Raw genomic sequence first — 21,808 nt, 5'->3', positions numbered from 1 at the left:
TCCACTTCATTACAACCGCCTTTTTCACCCCCGCGATTGGGTTCACCCCATGGAGAAAGGTCTCCTGAGCTTCCGTACAAAACTCCTTCCCAAGACACAGCTCCTGAAAGCACTCGGGACACCGACGCCTATTCCAGTTCTTATACGAGTAACAATTCCTCTGATCCTACTCTACAACGGGAACCAGAGAGCCAGTCCTCCGTAGGTCTACACGTCGTAGGCAATCTCCAGTACGGTTTAAGGATTATGTTACCATGTAGCTTTACTACCTTGGTTTACCTTCTAGATATGTTTCAATCCTCCCCCAGGAATACGGCTCTTACGCCAAAAATGTCTTTCCTTACATGTTTCATAGGTGAATAGTACACAAGTAGTATCCTCACGGAGGGGATTCCCAACATACTTGCAGTGTAAACGTGCCTTATACGCACAGCCTTCAATCCACGACAGCCAGAGCTGTCTCAACTCAATGTGCCACCTATCACGACCCGATGCGACGAATGAGCCACCCATCAGTGTTGTCCAAGGGGGCACACGGATGTTTGCATTGTGTTTCTTGTACTCGGTGATCTCTTATCATGTATGATGTGCAAGTACGCACCTCTGGTCCTCCCAAGACAGTTATTTTCAGAACTTCAATGCAACTGTGTTCATGAACTTCCGTTCTTTTTCAGTGTCTTGATAATGTTTGCTTCTTTCTATTAAAAAATGGGGAAGCCAGAGATATCTACTTAGAAAAAAAAAGCCTGTGCCTGAATTTTCTATTGTATAAAGATGTCATCACGCAACACTCGTTTTACGGTGCTTACGTGTGATCTCTAGTCCCAACTCATTTCAAGTTAATAACACACAGCATTTCGTGTGCCACATTTCCACTGCATTTATTTTTCCATTTGGCCAACGCGAACAAAAATGTATAAATGAAACATGGTCATATGTCGAACCTTGGTCAATGTAAACTGCTTACACTTCTGTATTCTTCTGCAAGTGTCGACCCTTGCTTCTTACGCGACGAGAGCGAGTGGCGCATTTTTCTTTCAAGGCAGAGGTGATGTGATATCCTGTTTCGGTTTACAGCTTCGGTTTCGAATGGTTATGACCACTGGTGCCACTCCGCGCCCAACGCTGTGAGTGTGCCCTAATGTATTTCCTTTCCCCTCACCGGAATAAACGCATTCTTTGTCCGGTCCCCGACTCGAGCACTCCGGCTCTTCTTATGCAGCGTTTCGAGCCCTGCCACCCCATCAAAGCTACTACTATTTCCGATAACTCCGCTTCTGGTGAACGCATCGAAGTACTTTCTGGTGCAAAGTATTTATGAAATCGTCTGTTTTCATGTCAGATGCATTTAACGACTTCAATAAAAAGTCATTCGGGACGGTGTTTTAGAACTCCGGGTGGCCAAAATCAATCCGCAGAGTCCCCTACTATGGCGTGCCTCGTAATAAAATCGGGGTTTTGGCCCTTAACAGCCAGGATTATTTTTGCATTACTGCTCTCGTGCTCTCGCCAATCTACTCAAAGAGCAGCGTTGGCATTGGCGTTGGCATGGCAGCAGTATGCGTGCGATTCTTTAGGCTATAGGGCTGTTGTGCTGGGGAGACAGCGCTACAATTCCGCCATCGGAAACTTCAATTTTTTAATTTTTTTATGTGGGTCCGAAAATAAGTGAGACGGCAGCCTAACACCTGTCGCAGAGTGCCTGGAATGATGCGAAAAATGCGTCGCAATTAGAACTTACCCAGATTGCAGTAAACCTACAGAAAGTGAGGTTGTGAAAAAACAGAGCACTGTAATGATATCATCTCTACTAAAGTTCTTGCTGAGATATTTTTGTGTTGCAAGAAAAAAAACGTGTAACAGTTAGTCTACCTGCAGCACATCTTACAGTCCACATGGGTGAAATTTTTAGGCGTTGGCGTTTTTTTCCGCACGATGTTTCCTAACACGCACGCGAGAATTACCGCAGATTCGATATCCTTGGCACTTAAGGAACCTTCGTAAATCTGAATACTAAAGAGTTGCTAAATATATTCATCTTAAAATATTTCTGTTCTATGACGCTGCATCTTGATTAACGCAAAAAAAAGTTGGGCATCTGTAGAACAATAAGAAAATACAAATAAGCGACCAAAGCTAAGTTACCGTCAAATCCTGGCACTGATATAAAACACGTGAGTAAGAATGTCAGACAATACGTCCTCGCCTCATCATTTCTACCAGTCTGTTGTTTTTTTAATGCTGATAAAGAGTACCCGACGAGTCTGGCATGTACCCGAACCCGAAGAGTGGGCCCGACGTAACTTTCGCTAACGGTAACGGAAACGGGCTTGCAAAGGACAGATTTAAAATTTAGCCAGAGCCGCCACGGTATTGCAGTTTAGAATGGCGTGTGTCGCCTTATGTACGGTGAAGGCATGTACCCTTGCGCGACGGAGTGGTGCACGTCCCTAGAAGTGTTTTAGTTTAACGTGCGGATACCCAACCGTAAGAAGGGTGTTAGAAGACAGAGCGCCATTTGGTGCCTTGTGCCCAACGTAACCAAGCCAAGGCAATCCATTAGCAACCATCCTGTTGTTACTATGAGGAAGCGTCTCGTTTCGGCATACGGACAGCGTAATCGCCGAATGATCTCAGAAATTGGACGCGCTATGCACTGATAACTAAGACTTCAGGTTAGCTCATAGGAAGAGAAGTTTGAATAGTCACTATCGGCGAATAACAGTGAGGCCGTAGCCATGACGAGAACTTACGGTGAAGTGGCAGCCATGGGTGCCACCACGTTCGACAATGCTAGTTCTCGGCGTCCGTAAACATTACGAACCTTCAACTCGCCATATCACGTGAGTTATAGCTCACGTTAACTACGGAAACCGAATAACGTTCGGAGCATGTGCATTGAGGACAGCGCTATTTCTTTGCTTGCGTGAAGCGTTTTCGTTTGATCGCAAGCGCTATTCTATATGCATCTAATGTGCGCAACTCTTGAACGCTGCATTTTCATAGGTATTTACTAGCGTGGGCACAAGCTCATGCTTTAAATTCAGCAAATTTTCCGTGGGGCCCATGGCTGAGATTACATTACATGAAAGTGGTATTTTTTTCATTAGCAAACAAACTGAAAATTTAATCTACTTCCTATAACGTAGGATTAAGTAACACATTACTTAAGAATATATCGTCGAGCATAGTGGGAACGTTGGCCGGTCTTATTGCACAGTGTCTATGGACAGGGAGCATCCCTCATGACTTGAGAATAGCCAAGGTCGTTCCCGTCTTCGAATCAGGTGCTACTTCGTCTCGATTAAACTACCGCACCATTTGCCTGATCAGAACCATTTGTACCCTTTCTAAAAGCGTAATTCATTCCGAATCATCAACTATCCTGAAGAGAAAAACGGGGTTTCTCAATACCAACATGGTTTTTGCAAGTGGCACTCCTTAAATACTCAAATAGTTCGACTCGGTCATGACCTGATTTTATAAAGTGACGTTTAAGTTGAGGTTGACTTAGCTTTTCTGAATTTTTGGAGAGAATTTGATCGTGTACTTTGCCGCAGACTCATCTTTAATCTAACTAAACATACCGTTGACTCCAAAGGCTTGGATTAAAGAATTTCCTTCATTTTGGCAACAGTTCGTGTCTATGAATAGTTTCAACTGACCACGTGCACGCGTGTCATCTCGTGCTCCTCATGGCAGTGTGCTTGGTCATTTTATTTTTAAACTCTTCATTAAGGATTTGTCATCCCGTGTTCCCTCGCAAATTAGGCTTTTATCAGACGACTATGTAGTTCATCTAACTATCTACACTTACCATAACTGTAACACTCTGCTAACTGACGTGCACGCCATCAATTATTGTGCGCGTCTTCATTATTACGTTTCTAAAAGTAGGAACCATTATAATTTTCTAATCCGTCATTCTTGATTCCTCCCTTGTGTCATTCTGAGGATAGCCTCGTTGAACATACATAGCAACACTGAGAAATTTCTTGGAATTCAATTCGAACCCGACTTGACATGGAACCATCAAATAACCGCATTTCGGCTAACCGCTCACTCGGTATGCTTAAGGGTAAACTGAAACAGGTACCTATGTACTTACGTGAACTCGCGTACATTAGTGCACTTATTCGCCTACAACAGAATAACCTTTCGTTCTTTGGGAAACTGGCGAAGAATACCCAATCAATGACATTGAATCACTTGAAGATTATGCTGTCCGTTGCATATTTTCAGATTATTCATGCTACTCCCGTCAAGCACTTCACAACAACGCGCCGTGTTTGAACTTTTATCAAACTGGAGTGAAATCACTCGACCTCCCCCCCTTCTTTCGCTCTTCCATAAATGGTAAAGTCATACATGAATTCATGTAAAGTCATACATGAAGCTCGATGAATTTGAAATCACCTTCAACTATTTTCCTAGCCGACACCACTCATGTAGAGTCAAACAAATCAGTTGTCGCATATTGTCTATCGCCCATTTATTCATATGTCGGACCACAATTGACTGCATTAATGTATCATCGCGCATTGCAACAGAACGTTACCTTACTAAATACCAGGAACAAGTTTAGTAAGTACATGGCACAGTTATGCCATGTACTAAACAAGTATCGCCCAGGTTCATGCATGTGCGCATTGGTGGTACTTTCACGCGCATATATATGTGTTACTATAATGCCCTGACCTATATGATCTATTGTATAACTGTATCTTGCTATATTACCGGTACCTTTTTGCTTTGCTGTAGCACTTATGTCGTGTTATGATCCTGCTACACTCGATAGTTTTGTTTTATTTGAGAACCATTCATTTAATGTGCGTCCCCCCCCCTGTATAGTACCCTCCAATGTGGACGTTTAGGGCTATTCGTAATAAATAAATAAATATGTCAATTAAATCACCATTCTGAATTATGTCTTCCCCCCATGCGTAACCTACACAAATCAGCAGAATTTTCTTGTGATAATGTGCCTATTAAAGATTTAAGTCCTATATAATAGTGCTAAAAAGCCGTGTTGTGTGATTACACCCTTTATTACACCTATATTCTCATAAGATCCCACACTCTCAAAACATTTTGCACCCTTAGGAACTTATCTTGCCCCATAACAATAATCGTCAGCTACCTTACCAGCATTTACTTTCTTTAACGCTGCGAACTCGGTACTTAAAGGTCACGAACGGCTTGCGCGTTATAAGCGTGATGTAGCATTCTCGAGAAGAAAGTAGCGAGCGCCGAGATTTTAGGAAACGAATGCAAGCAAAGCAGATTACGATTATTGTTTCGGGACCAGATAAGCCCCAAACGGCGCAAACTTTTCTGAGAGTGCATAATAAAGTTGTGTACGTCAGCGTCGTCAAGAAATGACAGCATTGAACCTCATAAGGGTGCTGAATGGAAGTTTTGAAGTTAACACCAGCTCTTGAAGCCTTCAAGCAGGGAGTTTATATGCGACTTGTACGAGAGCTTTTCTTGCATTCATTAGCGCGTTCGCTACCATAAGAACATGTCGTTGCAGCTATGGGGTGTCATGGACGGCTTTCAATAATATGGAACCAATTGGAATTTAAGAAATGATCCAATACATTGCAGCAGCTTAATCACAGAAACATTTTGAGAATAATATGTTAGTACGATAAATAACAACCATATTCCAGAATATTTTTGTATGTAGGTAGAATGAGTAATTTTCAGGGCTGGTTTTTATTTATATAGATACAACGCTCAATGTTCTTTTACTACTGCAGCCAACCAACAAATTGTGAATAGCAATGATATGTCCCTGGTATCAGCGAGTTATACAACAGCCTGCGCTCATGGTGACTACCTGTTGTGTTCTCAGCCTTTTACTACCAAATGTAGAGTATTTTTCAAACAGTTGCCGGTCTTTTACACCGCAGAATTTGAGGAGCAACATCACAGAAGCTCCTGGACAAATCGCATGTTCAGTTACCAAGATCGGAACGGCTGCAGCGGGGCTCCATGTGACGCAGTGGATTTCGCGTCCGGCTGTGACTTCAATTTTCTCGGTTCGAATCTGCCTCCACGTATTTCTTAAAGAAAGTATTTACGGATGATTAATATTTTTTTTTTCATTCGAAAGCATGCCCTTAGGCATAATACAAAGGATCTTAAAAGTACACGAACAGATTCGACTCGTGCCAAAAATGTAGGAGTGAACGATGATTCAATATCGAGTGGGTGGCCAGGCCGAAGGCCTTTTGCCCGGAGGTGGCGGAGACGGCTTAGATGAAGTCCTGGGCACGTCCGTAGTAAGTGTGTCACTGTCACATCTTGGATTTCTGTGCTACAAAATAGGCACGATGAGCCGTAAGGACCACGGTACTGTTGTAGCCAGAGATCGGTCACAGACGGGGTGAGCGTGACCCCAACATGTAGCCTCCTTAACGTTACCTCCTCTCGGCGGGTTCGCCCACCAGGGAGGTCTGACCCACACGGAGATATGAGATCTCGTGTAGTCGCAGTCGTCCACAGGCGTCTTCAGGAAAATGTGGAAGTGGGTATGTTGTAATCTGTGGGTGGGTTGCCATATCTGCTTCGAGGAGACCCAGTAGGGCTGCTCGAGGCACCCAGTGGACGCATATGAGGATATTCGTAGTGGCAGCAAAACGGTGAATGCTACCTGAGAATAGAGTGGACCGAGATACCCCACGTATCTCACAGATGGCTTGAGTAGAGTTTGTGCTAATGATGAGTTGAGAGCATCGAGCAGCTTGAACAGAAGCCGTCTCGTATGGCAGGGGCTCGGCAAGGTAGGCTTGTGGTGCAGGATCGGCAATATACGAGCACCTCTGGCCTGCCTCTGGTATCAATAGACCCACGAGACCTGTGGGAATCATGGTGCCATTAATACTGGCATCAGTGTATGCTACAAGAGTCTCATTGTCTTAATTATAATCGGCGCGACGAAGACGGGAATCTTGGCATTCGCCTGGCGAGAAATCGGGCTCTACAGACGACCAAGAGGCTTATTGCCACTTAATTGTACCCTCTTCCACGGAGCTACATCGGGTCTCGTAGATGCTGGATTGTCTATTTCGCGTCCCATGTACCGGGCCAGTGAACAGTGAGGCAGCCGAGCAGAAATTTGATGGCTTTAGGGCGCGCACGCATCGACGTTGGTGCACGAGTTCATCGATAGTGTTGAGTTGGGACTCGACCTGTAGGGTTGGCAACTGAGTGAGCCGCGGTAGTCCTGCTATGGTCCGCGCGGCTTCGTTATTAATGACCTCAAGGCGACGCCATTGTGCCTTCGTGAGATGATGAAACTGGGCTCTGTAGACGAATCGTGGTTGAAATACAGAACGGATAAGAAGGCGAGCCACGTTGGTGCTCGCTCCGCCGGATTTTTTCGCGATCATATGTATCTGGTGTATCGTTTCTGCGGCCTGTTGCTTTGCATTCTCGACCCATGGTCCCCCAGATCCAGAGGAATCCATTTCAAGGCCGAGTACACGGAGAGTTGAAGTCTCGTGCAGTGGTTGCTGATCCAGAGTTAACTGAAGAGGCCGGAGCGCCAGTAGACGGCGCCCATACTTGTTCGCTACTGATATGTACGTCGTCTTGTCTTTGGAAATTTCAAGCCGTACCTCAGCACACCAGTTGTGCGTGACGTTTAGGGCCTCTTGGAGTGCTTGTTCTTGGTGGAAGATTTCAGGATGAACTGACCAGACAGTGATGTCATCTGTGCACATTATGTACTGTGCATTATGTATCGTTGCTAGCTTCCAAGCTAGTGGAAGGAGAGCAATATCGAAAAGGACTGGTGCGAGCACAGATCCTTGTGGAACACCCTGATGTGCGACGAACTGACCTGCTGCTTGGCCAGCCAGGCAAACGGAGAAGGTGCGAGCGCGTAAGAAGGCTTCGACGAATGTGCAGACACGGCTAGGGAACTGAAGCCAATGGAGAATTCCGACAATTGCTTCGTGACTCACACGGTCGTACGCTTTACGAATATTCATTGCCAGAATAGTGCGAATTCTTCGGGAGCGGCCTCCGATGAGAACCATAAACGATAGGTACGCAAGGTCATCCTCTGCGCCTATATGAGAGCACGGAACCCGATTTGGCCAGGATGATATCATGAGTACCGCTCGAGCCACCATGTAATACGTGTGGCGAGCATACGCTCCATCAGCTTGCTTAACGTTGAGGTTAGTGCTATCAGGTGCATACGAGTGATATTATCTTGAGGTTTTCCGTGTTTGGAAATAGGGACCATTTCTGCATGCCGCCAAGAATCGGGGATGACTCCTGTAGCCCAAGCTTCGTTTATGGCCACCAACAGCACTTCGAGAACCTTGCCTTCCGTGTTTCTATAAAGTGTATGCCATCCGGTCCTGGTGCCTTGCATGTCTTCGACAGGTAGATTGCCGCTAAAAATTCCGCCATAGTCAAGGCAGCTTGTATACCCTCGATGTCGGAGAGCGTAGGCGGTGTGCGTGCGTGCGCGGGAAGGCAGTTGAACAACGAAAGGAGGTGGTGCTGTGTCCAAAGCCGGAAAAATTGTGTGGGCGACAGTTTCTGCGAATAGTGCTGATGTCTGGCCCGATGCTAACAGGGCGTAGGCTGCGGGTTCTGGAGGGCGGCGACCATGTTCCATTACTCGTAAGGTGCACCAAATAGAGGCATTGGACGACGAAGGTCCGATAGAAGAACACCAGTCCATCCAGCGGCCACGTTCTAAGCGGTGTTCGTGGCGCCGAGCTACTGTAGTAAGGCGTTGGGCCTGTAACCAAAGGGTATTTGATGCAGGGTCGCGTGCTGATGCAAGTTATGCTTGGTGGCGCGACGCCCAGAGACGCAGAAGTTGCAAATCAGCAGCGGTTCGCGATTCATCAACCCACGACGTACGCGTTGCCTCAACTAATGCCGTCTTAAAACAATGGGACAGGTCCCGCATGGAGTTGGATACAGTTCTTTCAGATAGCGGCCTGTATTGATCCCACTCGATATAGTCAGCGGAAGCGGCCTGTTCCGCCCGAAGATAAGCCAAGGTGAATTGGATGATGGTCGCTACCCCAGCAGTCGGGTTCACATGACCAAGAGACGGACGTCCTTCGTGCCACCAAGATAAGACCGGCGAGTGTAGCGGCGAGCGAGGGTGGTCACGCCGACGAGTGGGCACTGACACATTATTATTTAGAGTCAATTGGGCGTCCATAAATGTGTCCAGCACACACGTACCACGCGCACTGGAAATAGCGTATCCCCATGTGATGCGGGGCGCGTTAAAATCTACTGCTACGATAGTGGGGCAACCGGGATGTTTCTGTCGTAGGTGCGCCAACCAGCCGACACACAACCGAGCCCCACGGCCGCTGTAAGGGCGGGCATAGTACGAAACGATGATAACGTCCGTGCGTTGGAGACGAACCAATTTGGCCACGACTTCTTGCCATAAAGTAAACCACCGTGAACGATCTACGCGGGTCTGATGAAGAGTGCATCTCACATAAGCTGCAGCATTTCCTGGAGGGACATCGGGCGCAGCAATACTACGATCAAACATTGAAGGCGATGAGTATGCTACAAATTCTGAAATGAGTGGCAGGCCGTTGGATTCTTGAAGCAATAGAGCCCAAACACGCAGCTTCCCATATCTGAGATGCTGACGCCGCTCTCCGACCTTCCCCGCGATGCCGCGACAGTTCCACTGTAAGATGCCTTCTGGCACACTTGAAGACGTAGCAGCCATCACAGGTTAAGATTGGCCTGTAGAATCGAGTTGAGATACTGGAGCTGTTCCGCAACGAAGCGCGAGTGTTCTTGAGGTGAAAAAGGTTTCGACGCAGATGCCGGGTTAGCTATATGAGCAGGAGTAGACGTCGTCAACGAATGTGACGACCGCGCTCCGTCATGACGACGCCGGAGCACTGTACGGCGTTTCTTGAGACGTTGGATTTGAGACGTTGGAAGGGTGGCCAGGCGAGCGTCGATCTCGATCTCTTCGTTTGCCAAAGGAAGCCGCGTGTCTTCTATCGATTGTGATGCCTGTTGTGGTCGTGAAGTGGATGACCTAACAGCTGCGCTATATGTAAGGGTGGCAGCATCACTTGTCGCTATACTTGCTATTGTCACCTGGCTAGCGTCCTCTTCCAGCGAGGCCAAAACAGCGTAGCGGTTGGACACAGGGATTTGTTTCATTGATGGTTCTCGAGGGGTCATTGCTGGCTGTCGAGAATGGCAGTGTCGAGCCTTCTTAGTGGCCTCAAACTTCGTAGGACACATCGTGGAAGTGATGTCATGATCGTTTGTTTGGCATCGGCCACATCTAAACGATGCTGATGGTTCAGGCTCCACGGTGTCGTGCTTGGGTTAGTAGGGGCAGGATGATTTCATGTGTGCCTCTCTAAAGCAAGGGTAGCAGTACACAACGGAAGGCTTGAACGGACGCGGGACAGGATACGTTCAGGTGGGGAATTAGGACATTGAAGCGTGGTTAAGCACGTGCGACCGCTGCCTAAGTAGCGAGCAGCCACGACCTTCTGTGTTGGACAGGATAGTTCCTGCAGGAGCCTCTCGGGTTCTTCGTCAAAGTCAACGCCATTAACCACGTAACGTCTTAAATCGGTGCCACTGGCGAGGTACACCTGGACTGGAAGGACACATTCTTTCGATACTTGTATTTGTTGCAGTTCTTCGAGTTTATAAACGAATGCCAGAGCAGACACCCATACTGAGACCGTATTGGTAGGTTTGTGTAGAGCGAAACCTTGAAATCGGGAAGGCTCAAAGTAGGCGTCCAGGGCCGCTTGAATGATACAGTTGTGCAGAAAAGACATGTCATATCTAGCACGAGGCTTTATAACCAGCTTGTACCACGATGTCGTTGGCGACTCCGGATACATACGTGTTGGTCGTGCGGGCAGGCCTTGTGATGAGCGAGGTCTTTTCGGGGCTGCTTGAACTGCATTTTCATCCAATGGCAGGCCAGTAGCTTCCCTCGCTATCTTGGCCGAGGGGTGCGCCATGACAGCAGGGCTGTTCTGCTCCACGTTGATGGTATCCATCCTCAGGGTACAGCCTTCGAACGTTGCACTTGTTCCCAGGAAGCAGACGCTCCTGACTTGGATGGCAGTTGCATCGGTAATGTTCCGCTCCCTCGACACAGCGGACAACAGCTTGGATGCTCCTCGCAAACGCGGCGAGAGCCGCGGGGGCACCACTCGCATTCGCGAAGCCGCGCAAGAACTCGAGCAGGAGGGTGTAGATGCCGACGGACCTTGTAGGTAGGGGCCAGTAGTAATTACAAACCACGAAAGCCGTCCACAACAACAGAGTTCCAGTAGCGGGGAAAAAACATCAAACGGGGTGAAAATCCGGAGCTACGGAAAAACACGTCTGAGCGGAACCGTCAGATGATTCACTTGTCCCTTGAATCATTAGAAGCAGTAATAAACAGCGGAAAACCAGACCAGCTTAGGGCTTTTTTTCCTCGCTAGTTCGGGCAAGCACCCTTTCTTGAAGGTGTTCGATCTCATACCGATGGTTTTATTAACAATTTAGTGTGGTTCATCTGGAAACAATCTGATTTACAACTTCAAGGGTCTCAGAAGATTTTGTGCGTATTGAGTGTTGCTTCTATCTTGACTTTACATCTGACACACGTTTCAGTTTCCTTTTTTTTGGCGTTTGTGTACTGAGCTTGCGCAATGTTGCATCCGTTCTCCCACTCTTTTATAAAGCCTGAAAATAGGACCGTTTTATGTAATAACTCAATAAATATTAAGTAAGAACGACTGGTTGAGGGCACCCGACAGTAACGATGGTCCCTTGTTTATGGGCAAATTAATATCGATGAAATGCAATGCTGCTTAGATTTTTTTATTGATGTATACGCGAGGCAGTTTCAACTTGTATACAACTTGTGTACAGTCATTACTCGCGCACGATGTCTGTTATAATGCTAGTAATAATAACATCAATGAGTTACCGCATCTGGCAAGGGTACACATCTGTGGCCATCAGGAGTTTCTTAGGGCTTCCACAGCAGCATCTGGGCCCCAGCTAACACCAAGCACAGATACTTCTGCAGAAAATAAGCGTGACTACCGCTTAGGGGACGTAAGAAAATCCGACCAAGTAACCTAAAGAAAATGTCATTTATTTACAAAATGAGATTTCTAAAATGTCTATCGTTCCACTGACATAATAATGAAACTACCAGCAAAAATACTGTCTTCAATGAGGCATTAATTATTAAAGTTAACAGTACGAGAACTCTTGTTTGCAACAGTAGACGCACCTAAACGCTGCCATGTTGACGGCTTTATTGAAGGTGCTGATTTATTACCATCACCCTCGTCTTAACAATATTTACTTTCCCACCCACCATTCAGTTAATTTTGTTTGGACCATCACCAGAGCGTGTTTTCTTCATCGTTCTCATACTAACCACTACTTTCATTCTTTCACTTCTCAAAGTTGCAATGATTTTTAACCATGTGGCCACTCCACTGGATCTATTACGCATCATAGTGATATTAAAGATGCGTTTGTAGAACATGTCACCTGACATTTGTGTTTATTATATTTCAAGTAATTTTATGTATATGTCATAGAGTTCAAATAAATCATTTAATCACACAGTAAGTCTAGACAAACAGTCAGGTACTTACTTGTTTCGGAGTGGGACGACAGGCCTGCGCGTAGACGAAGTGATTGCAGACATTCAAAAATGATTCTTGTTCTGAGCTAAATCAAACACTTTACTTCAATAAACACCGCGAAATTTCGGAAAGAAAGTCTAGACTTGAGTGAAGTTTGTTCAAATATGCGGCCTAGTGTTCGCAATAAGCGATTTGTGACTTACTTCCTTTTTCTTATTCCAAACACATTTTCTTCGATCTACTGCCTCAAGCTGTACAATGGTCTCGTAAGAGGCAATCGTTATCAGCTTGAGAGGCTGCAATGTTGATAAGTAAGTTATCAAGTCGAAAAGATTAATCTCTTCATCATTACCTTTAGGGTAGACCTTGCATGTGTGGAACTTCAGTCGAGGTATATAGAGACATCCCTTCCGTAATTAAGAAATCCTGGAAGTAGCGCTTATATTATTTGCACTTGTATTAGTTTGGTAGCATGAAAACTTGAGGAGGACCATCCATACTGGCCTACCCTTTCTTTTATTAAACGCAGTTCGTTTTAGTAGCACATCTAAACACACCCTGCATAGATGGTGAAATTCCAGTGCTTGAGCTGGTATTGTGATACGAAAAAAGCTTACATCCAAAATGCACTCGTTACCGGACTTGGCTGCGTAAGAAAATGCTACAAGCAATGGGTTTCTCTTCATTATCATCCTCATCTTCGTCCTCGTCAGCTTATGCTTATGTACACGGCAGGACAATGGCGTCTCCAGTAATTTCCAATTACCTATGTTTTGTGGAGACGATTCCAACTTGCACCTGGAAATTTCCTCATCTCACCATCACTCCACCTAATTTCGTGCTCTCCTCGAATGCGCATCCCTTTCTGCGACACCTATTCTGCAACTCGAACGATCCACCAGTTATAAAACCTACACATTACATGGCCTCTCCAGCTTCTATTTTTTTCTCCTAATCTAAACTAGAATATATACTATCCCCGTTATCTTTCTGATTTGCTGTCTTCCTGTATCTTAAAGTCAGGCTAAAATTTTTAATGTGAAAGCATTAAAATGGTAGGTTAACGTGAAGAATTTGTTAGGCTAACGTGAAAAAAGTTTGCGAAGCGTGTCGCTAAAGTGACACAAGATAGTCGCTAAATTTCCGATAAGTTTTGCTGCAAAGCCGTTAAAATTGTCGCTAGTACTTTTGAGCAAATTTCAGTCAACGTAGGAATACTATAATATAAGCTGACCAGGCGTAAATGATTTACTGAAATGTCCTGCATTTGTCTTGGGTTCCTGTGATTGAGAAACAGACAGTGCTTTTACCAACACTATCTAGTGGAGTTTAGCTTTTCAATTATACTTGCATAACAACGGACCACGACAACTCAAATTCGGCTTTTACGCTCAAATATGAGGTCTCAAACGCAGCACGATTTAATAATCCAAGCAATATGACTTTTCTAGCACATAGAGGCACTTAGTTCACATTATCCCTTAAATTTCCTAAGTTCTCAGCGCTCCCGAAGGGATAGTAAATTCTTTAAAGTCTGCAATGTCGCATGTTAACATGGCAATGACGGTTACGGGACCTTTATTCCACTCAAATACTATGGTTTCCCAGCTTCTCACTGCTTCAAGGCTTTTCACAGTACTGATTTTTCCAAAGCCCATGCGATTAAGAAACACTGTGTTCAGTTTCACATGAACAAGTACAGGCGCCGCTTTGCATACGCCTTTATACAGCCAACCTATGTTGTTGTTCAGCTGCTGAGCTCTAAGTCCCACAGCAAAATTTCTTTGTGCCCACAAATCGAACGAATTTTGGGTAAGTGTAACCCACCGAGTGTTACCTGCCACTCGAATTGCTTTATAAAGAATAAATACGTGAATTTTATGAGACAACTGTGAATCCTGTGAAGCAACCACTGCATCATCATGTGCATAGATCCAACACGTCACACAATGAATTTTGGCAGCTTACATGCAGTTTTTAAATAATAAAGTGCATTCTGGATGGTGGTTGTTGAAGCTACTTTCCAATCTTCGAACCCACTGAAATTCCGCAAATTCTTCTGTCACGTTGCCGAAAGTCTCCAGTCGTTAAACAGACCGAAATTCAGGAAGTCCAGCAACAAAATCGCTAAATGACAAAGCTATTCATCAATGATAAGTCACTTATGCTGTGTCGAGGTGAAAAACAAGCGTGTTAGTACCAATCGTGACGACTCACTCCGTTTTTTTTTAATGGCACAGCATCCATATACGTACCTTTACTGGGCTTTTCTCGCACGGGCTCAAGACATCTTGCAGTCGATCTATTGCGTTGCAATAGATAAAGTTAACGCTAGAACGTGATCTAGTGAGGCGAGTCCAGCAGTGCTATTGGAGGAATTAGAGGGCAGTAAATGGGATATAATAGGACTCGGTGAAGTTAGGAGTACAAAAGAAGCATGTACAGTGCTAAAAAGCAGGAACGTCCTGTGCTACCGGGGCTTAGCGGAGAGACGAGAACTAGGAGACGGACTCCAGATTAATAAGGATATAGCTGGTAACGTACAGCAATTCTATAGCATTACCGAGAGGGTGGCAGGTCTTGTCGTGAAACTTAATAAGATATACAAATTGAAGGTCATACAGGTCTACGCCCCTACATCAAGTCATGATGAGAGGAAGTCGATAGTTTCTATGAAGACGTGGAATCGGCAATGGATAAAGTCAAAACAAAATACACTACACTGATGGGCAACTTCAATGCCAGGGTAGGCAAGAAGCAGGCTAGAGACAAGTCAGTGGGGGAATATGGCATAGGCTCAAGGAATAGCGGGGAGAGTTATAAGTAGAATTTGCAGAACATAATAATATGAGGATAATAAATAACTTCTTCCGCAAGCGGGATAGCAGAAACTGGACGTGGAGGAGCCCGAATGGCGAGACTAGAAATGAAATAGCCTTTATACTCTGGGCTAAACCTGCCATAATACAACATGTGGACGAGCTCGGCAAGGTGCGCTGTAGAGACGATAGGATGGTAAGAGCTAGAATTAGCCCAGACTTGAGGAGGGAACGGAAGAACCTGGTACATAAGAAGCCGTAAGTTAGCCGTAAGAGGGAAAATAGAGGAATTCTGCATCAAGCTACAGAACAGGTATTCGGCTTTAGCTCAGGAAGAGAACCTTAGTGTTCGAGGTATGAACGACAATCTTATGCGCATCATTAAGGAGTGTTCAATTGAAGTCGGTGGTAACTCCATTAGAGAGGATGCCACTAAGCTATCCCAGGAGTCGAAAGATCTAGTCAAGAAACGCCAATGCATGAACGCCTCTAACCCTACAGCTAGAATAGCACTGGCCGAACTTTCCAAGTTGATCAACAAGCGTAAAACAGCTGACATAAGGAAGTATAATATGGATAGAAGTGAACATGCTCTCAGGAACGGACGAAGCCTAAAAGCAGTGAAGAAGAAACTAGGAATAGGCAAGAATCAGATGTATGCATTAAGACACAAAGCCGGCCGTATCATTACAAATGTGGATGAAATAGTTCAAGTGGCTGAGGAGTTCTATAGGGATTTATACAGTACCAGTGGCACTCACGACATGATGGAAGGGAAAATAGTCTAGAGGAACTTGAAATCCCCCAAGTAACGCCGGAAGATGTAAAGAAAGCCTTGGGAGCTATGCAAATGGGGAATGTAACTGAGGTGGATCAGGTAACAGAAGATTTGTTGAGGGATGGTGGGCGGATTGTTCTAGAGCGTACCAGAATCTTGGAAAAACGCTGACCTAATCCTAATCCATAAGAAAGGGGGACGCCAACGACTTGAAAAATTATAGACCGATCAGCTACTGACCGTTGCCTACAAAGTATTTGCTAAGGTAATCGCAAATAGAATCAAGAACACCTTAGAAAGCATATTTAGCGCCAGCAAACATGGAAGGAAGGGAGACGACAACACAATGCGCTAACTTCAACAACTTGATTTTCAGGAAGTACACCTATATAAACCGTGCACAGTGGCGCCACCTTATCCAAATCTTATCCATCCCTTATCTAACCGGTCGATTGAAGGGGCACTAACACACGTGTCTCTATTCCGCCAGATAGCCTGCGCTTCAATGATCTCTCACACGTCTTTATCTTTGTGCTTTGCAAGAACCTGACAGGATTCATAGACCGGCGCACAGCCGCATTCTTGACAGTGGGTTGACAGATGACCGTATTGCTTATTTTTCACAGTTTGGCAATGTTCCCGTAATCGGTCATGAAGACATCTCCCTGTCTGTCCGATGTATTTCTTCCCACAGGGCAGCGGAAGCTCATATACAACACTCTCTGCGCATCCCACTGGCGCTTTCAGATGATTCGTAGAGCACCCGGCAGCTGGCTTACGGTACGGGTCTTCAATCGACATATTTTTGCCAGCTTTTCTGGTGCGGAAAAGACCACTTTTGTGTCCACCCGGCTAGCCATTTTCTTAAGTCTATGTGCCGTTCTATGCAGGTAGGGCACTACCGCTACCTTCCTTCTACGTTCCGTCCCTTGATTTGCCGTGTCCTGAATTGTGCTATCCGACCTGCACCTTTTGAGAAGCCCCGCGACGACCGAAACTTGCACTGATTCCGGAAACCCTGCTGCTGATAGCCTTTCGGATTGATCCATAAGGCTCGTATAGATCTTGTGGTGGCAAGACTTCTTTAGAGCATTTCCAAAGCATAAGTTGGCAATGCTCCTCTTGACGAGCTTCGAGTGGGCTGACCTATACGATAACAGGGGCTTATTAGCTCTAGGTTTATACTCCCAACACGTGTGCCGTTCCATGAACTCGAGCTGAATGTCTAGGAAGCGCAGCACGTTATTGGAGGGCTCTTCAATCGTGAGAGTAAGTGGGCTAAGGCCTGCAGAAAATACTTCGTAAAGCTTGCCTACCGTAAAACGTCCGTCAGGTTCAAAAAGAACGAGATAGTCGTCAACGTATCTGACAACTTTCACCACCCTGTGCTCCGACAAGGTACGGGACAGGATTCTGTTATGGTGAGCTAGAAAGATGTCACTTAGTATGGGCGCCAAACATGAACCGATGCAAACCCCTTGCTTTTGAATGAATATGTCGTCGTTCCATGCTGCATATGTAGAGTGAAGGTAGCAACTAAGCATGTCTAAAAAGTCCTGAACGGACAAACCGGCTGAATTTTGGAACGATACCACGCCATACTCGTCTATGCACTCTTCTACACAAGTTATTAGTTTCTTTTGAGGCAAGGAGTAGTACAAGTCCTTTATGTCAAAGGAGCAAGCTGATAAGCTTTTGTCAGAATTTTCTTTCAGGAAATCTACGATTTCTGCAGATCTCCTAACCGAAAATGGGTCGTCAATATTGAGAATTCACAGCTTATCTTGCAAGAAAAGAGCGAACTTTTTCTGCCAAGACCCTGTTTCTCAAACTATTACCCTTAATGGGTAATCGGGTTTGTGCGTCTTCGCACTAAACACAATTTGAAGGCAACCAGACTTTGCGTTGTCGATTTCACGAACCAATTAACTGACGAAGGTCTGCCTTCTTACAAAGACGCTTTGCTTCTAGCTTGATTTTTCGGAGAGACACATTACTACACTGGTCGAACACAGAGGCAATCACAGAGCAGGCTTTCGTATTAAAATCACCTTCCTTGAGGACAACAAAGCCACCTTCCTTGTCCGCTGGCAAAACACACAGACCGTTCTGCCTCAAAAACGAAGTTGCACGCTTAACCGGTACACGTGAGACCATCGGGTTGTTGCGCGAAACCACATCGACCCCTTCGGAGATACATCGATTCAATTAATCTTGTGGGGCGCACTTTGAAACCCTTCGCACAATGCTCAGAAGTTCCGGTGCGCTCAACCTTGGTTCTACGGCTAACTTGGGGACAAGTTCAAGAACACCTTCAACGTAGTCTGGAAGACTAACCTCGCCGAAGGTCCTGACGCCACAAGGTCCGGTAGGTTTCTTCTTAGGGATGCTGTCACGCAGGCCGGGTAAGGTCCTCTGCAACACAAATTCCGTGCCGCTACTGATGATCGCCAGGAAGTCGGTCCACTTCCTGCAGGCACCCTGTTGCCTCCCTGGAGCGTCCAGCGTCGCTCTCAGCAAACCTTTCACCACACTCGCTTGCCTTTGCCACTCACTTCTCATTATCTTTAGAAATCTGATGCCATGGCCAACGGAAGGAGCAAGGCCACCAAACAACCGCAGGACTTCGTTGGGCAAATGTTTGCAGCGAATTAAGGTAAGCCAGCAGGTAAGCCAGCTGCCGGGTGCTCTACGAATCATCGGAAAGCGCCAGTGGGATGCGCAGAGAGTGTTGTATATGAGCTTCCGCTGTCCTGTGGGAAGAAATACATCCGACAGACAGGGAGATGTCTTAATGACCGATTACGAGAACATTGCCAAACTGTGAAAAATAAGCAATACGGTCATCTGTCAACCCACTGTCAAGAATGCGGCTGTGCGCCGGTCTATGAATCCTGTCGGGTTCTTGCGAAGCACAAAGATAAAGACGTGCGACAGATCACTGAACCGCAGGCTATCTGCATGGCGGAATAGAGACACGTGTGTTAGGGACCCTTCAATCGACCTGTTAGATAAGGAGACGGCTTTTTTGGATGGATAGGATTTGGATAAGGTGGCGCCACTGTGCATGGTTTATATAGGTGTACTTCCTGAAAATCAAGTTTTGAAGTTAGCGCATTGTGTTGTCGTCTCCCTTCCGTCCTTGCTTGCTGGCGCTAAACATGCTTTCAATTTACCAACACGCCCAACAAATGGCAATGCAACACCTTAGACTTCTGTCAACCAAAGAACCAGGCAGAATTCCGTAAAGGCTACTCAACAATAGACCATATTCACACTATCAATCAGGTCATAGAGACATGTGCGGAATATAACCAACCCCTATATATAGCTTTCATTGATTACGAGAAAGCGTTTGATTCAGTCGAAACCTCAGCAGTGATGGAGGCATTACGGAATCAGGCTGTAGACGAGCCGTATGTAAAAATACTGAAACATATCTATAGCGGCTCCACAGCCAGTGTACTGCTCCCTAAAGAAAGCAACAAAATCCCAATAAAGAAAGGCGTCAGGTAGGGAGATACGATCTCTCCAATGCTAGTCACAGCGCGTTTACAGGAGGTATTCAGAGACCTGGATTGGAAAGAATTGGGGATAAGAGATAATGGAGAATACCTTAGTAACTTGCAATTCGCTGATGATATTGCCTTGCTTAGTAACTCAGGGGACCAACTGCAATGCATGCCCACTGACCCGGAGAGGCAAAGCAGAATGGTGGGTCTGAAATTAAATAGAACTCCTCAGCCCCTTGGACTATCTCATCCATATTAGTAATGATATTGCCGGCTTTGTCCCTTTGAGCAACCCACAGGTAACTTTGCCAGATTGCTTAGGCCTCCCGCTCCCTCAGCTCGGGATGATCTGGTTTTTGTGGGATTGCTTGGGCTCGAGTGGCTCTGAAGGCGCGTTTATAGTCCGACGTCATCGGCGCGCGTGTGAGCGTCTTTAGACACCGGGCGCGTCGGGGCAAATTGGCCGCGTCCGGTTACGTTGGCGGCGCCATTGCGTCAAACCAGCGGTCAACTATAGAAGCTGCTGTTCTCGCCAACGTGACGTAACGTGTGCTCGCGTTCATGCTACGTCAGGCGATATTTAGGCCTTAACGGCTGGCTAGGCGCGCCGACGGCGAGCCCTTTCATGGGCGAGTTCTCCCGGCCCCCACTGTCGTCGAACGCTGCTGTAGTTCCTCGAGGGAACGAAAACGCGTGGCCGTCCCACCCGTATACCGAGAATGAACTGAACGGAAACGAACGAAGCTGGCGCATCGCTCACGAAACCCTTTCCTGCCCTCTCCCTCCCTGGAGGTAGCGAAACGGCTCTGATTGGCTGCGCAATCCTTGCTAATCACACATGCTCCGGTGCCGGCGCTGCTGTCTACTCATCAAGCCACTCTTTCCCGCAGCTGCTCTGCTCTGGGAGCAATTGGATTTTTGCGTGACCACGGCAGCGCCATTTGTGAGCCAATACAAGCTTAGCTTGAAAAGCGCGAACTGTATAGAGAATATAAAAAGGAACTCGCGCGTATGGGCTATGCCTACACTTGCTTTAGCTTGTGTTTTTCGTTTCTCTCTGTTTATTAACGCGACAGGGTTAAGGAGCCCGTGTCGCAGAAAAGCCGGTGTCGTCGGCGTCGGTGCCGGTGTCGGCGTCGGCGGCGTTGACCGTGAGCAATAAATCCCAGCAGGCACTTCATAAATAAAAAAAAAACTTGCACGATGGGCTGGGTGGGAATCGAACCAGGGTGTCCGGAGTGTGAGACGGAGACGCTACCACTGAGCCACGAGTTTTTTTTCTTTATTGTCTGAGCCGCGAGTTCGATGCTTCAAAATGAGCTCGATGCTTCAAAACGGTACAAACGCGCCTCTAGTGAATGCGGTGCTGCCTTAGAAACGAGCTGTTTCTAAGGCTCAGGAATGCGTCGCTTGCTCAGGCGCACATTTCGTTGCCGCGCCGAACGCTGCGTTGCTCGACGCTCACCGCGTCCGATGCGGGGCGCGTAGTCGCTGCGCCGTAGCCCATTGTCTTACACCCCTTGGCGGGGTCGACGGGAACGCTGTCGCGTTCCACTCTTGAAGGCGAAGCTTAAGCGTCCTCCAATTTTTTTTCGTCGCACTGCTTGTAGGATTTTCGGCATTCACAATGGGGAAGTAAAATTTTTGTGGGATGCTTATTACTCTTTTATGTGCTACTGTATGATGAATATGTGCAAACTTACGCGGCATATGAAACGCTGCATAAATTAGGCTGAAAACATGTTTTTCCTAGTAACCTCGCAAGATTTCGAAGCAATATGTCAAAAACATGCAGCAATATGTCGTCCAATAGTGCCTGGTATATTTAATTATATCATTCACATCACACATGCATTCCAATATATTTGAGCGGAGGGTAATGGGCAAAAATTATGTATGTGAGAAAGTGAGAGTCTAGATTATTGAAAATTACTACGAACATCGGCGAATGAATTTCCTTACCTCAGTGTGTAATGTTAACAAAGTCGAGCATATTTAAGTGATTGAAGAACTGCTTCATGCTTAAAAAACGCCACAAATAGCTGAGAG

The 21,808-nt window shown here is 46.2% G+C and overlaps 1 protein-coding gene across 5 annotated transcripts in view; it reads right to left on the bottom strand.

Moving 5' to 3' along the window:
* Positions 1-21,808, bottom strand: part of LOC135908692 (uncharacterized) — a 171,749-nt gene that overhangs the window by 129,064 nt on the left and 20,877 nt on the right. For all 5 annotated transcript variants that reach the window (XM_070534813.1, XM_070534814.1, XM_070534815.1 and 2 more), the window contains 2 exons: positions 12,660-12,683; positions 1,742-1,757 (listed from right to left, as the gene is read on the bottom strand). In XM_070534813.1, the coding sequence (XP_070390914.1) occupies positions 1,742-1,757; positions 12,660-12,683 (40 nt within the window). The remainder of the gene's footprint in view (positions 1-1,741; positions 1,758-12,659; positions 12,684-21,808) is intronic.

Source organism: Dermacentor albipictus, chromosome 3 (genome assembly GCF_038994185.2).
Source record: "Dermacentor albipictus isolate Rhodes 1998 colony chromosome 3, USDA_Dalb.pri_finalv2, whole genome shotgun sequence".
NCBI classification, from domain to species: Eukaryota; Metazoa; Arthropoda; class Arachnida; order Ixodida; family Ixodidae; genus Dermacentor; species Dermacentor albipictus.
The sequence above is the reverse complement of the archived record's forward strand: the minus strand, read 5'-3'. Positions and strand labels throughout refer to the sequence as shown.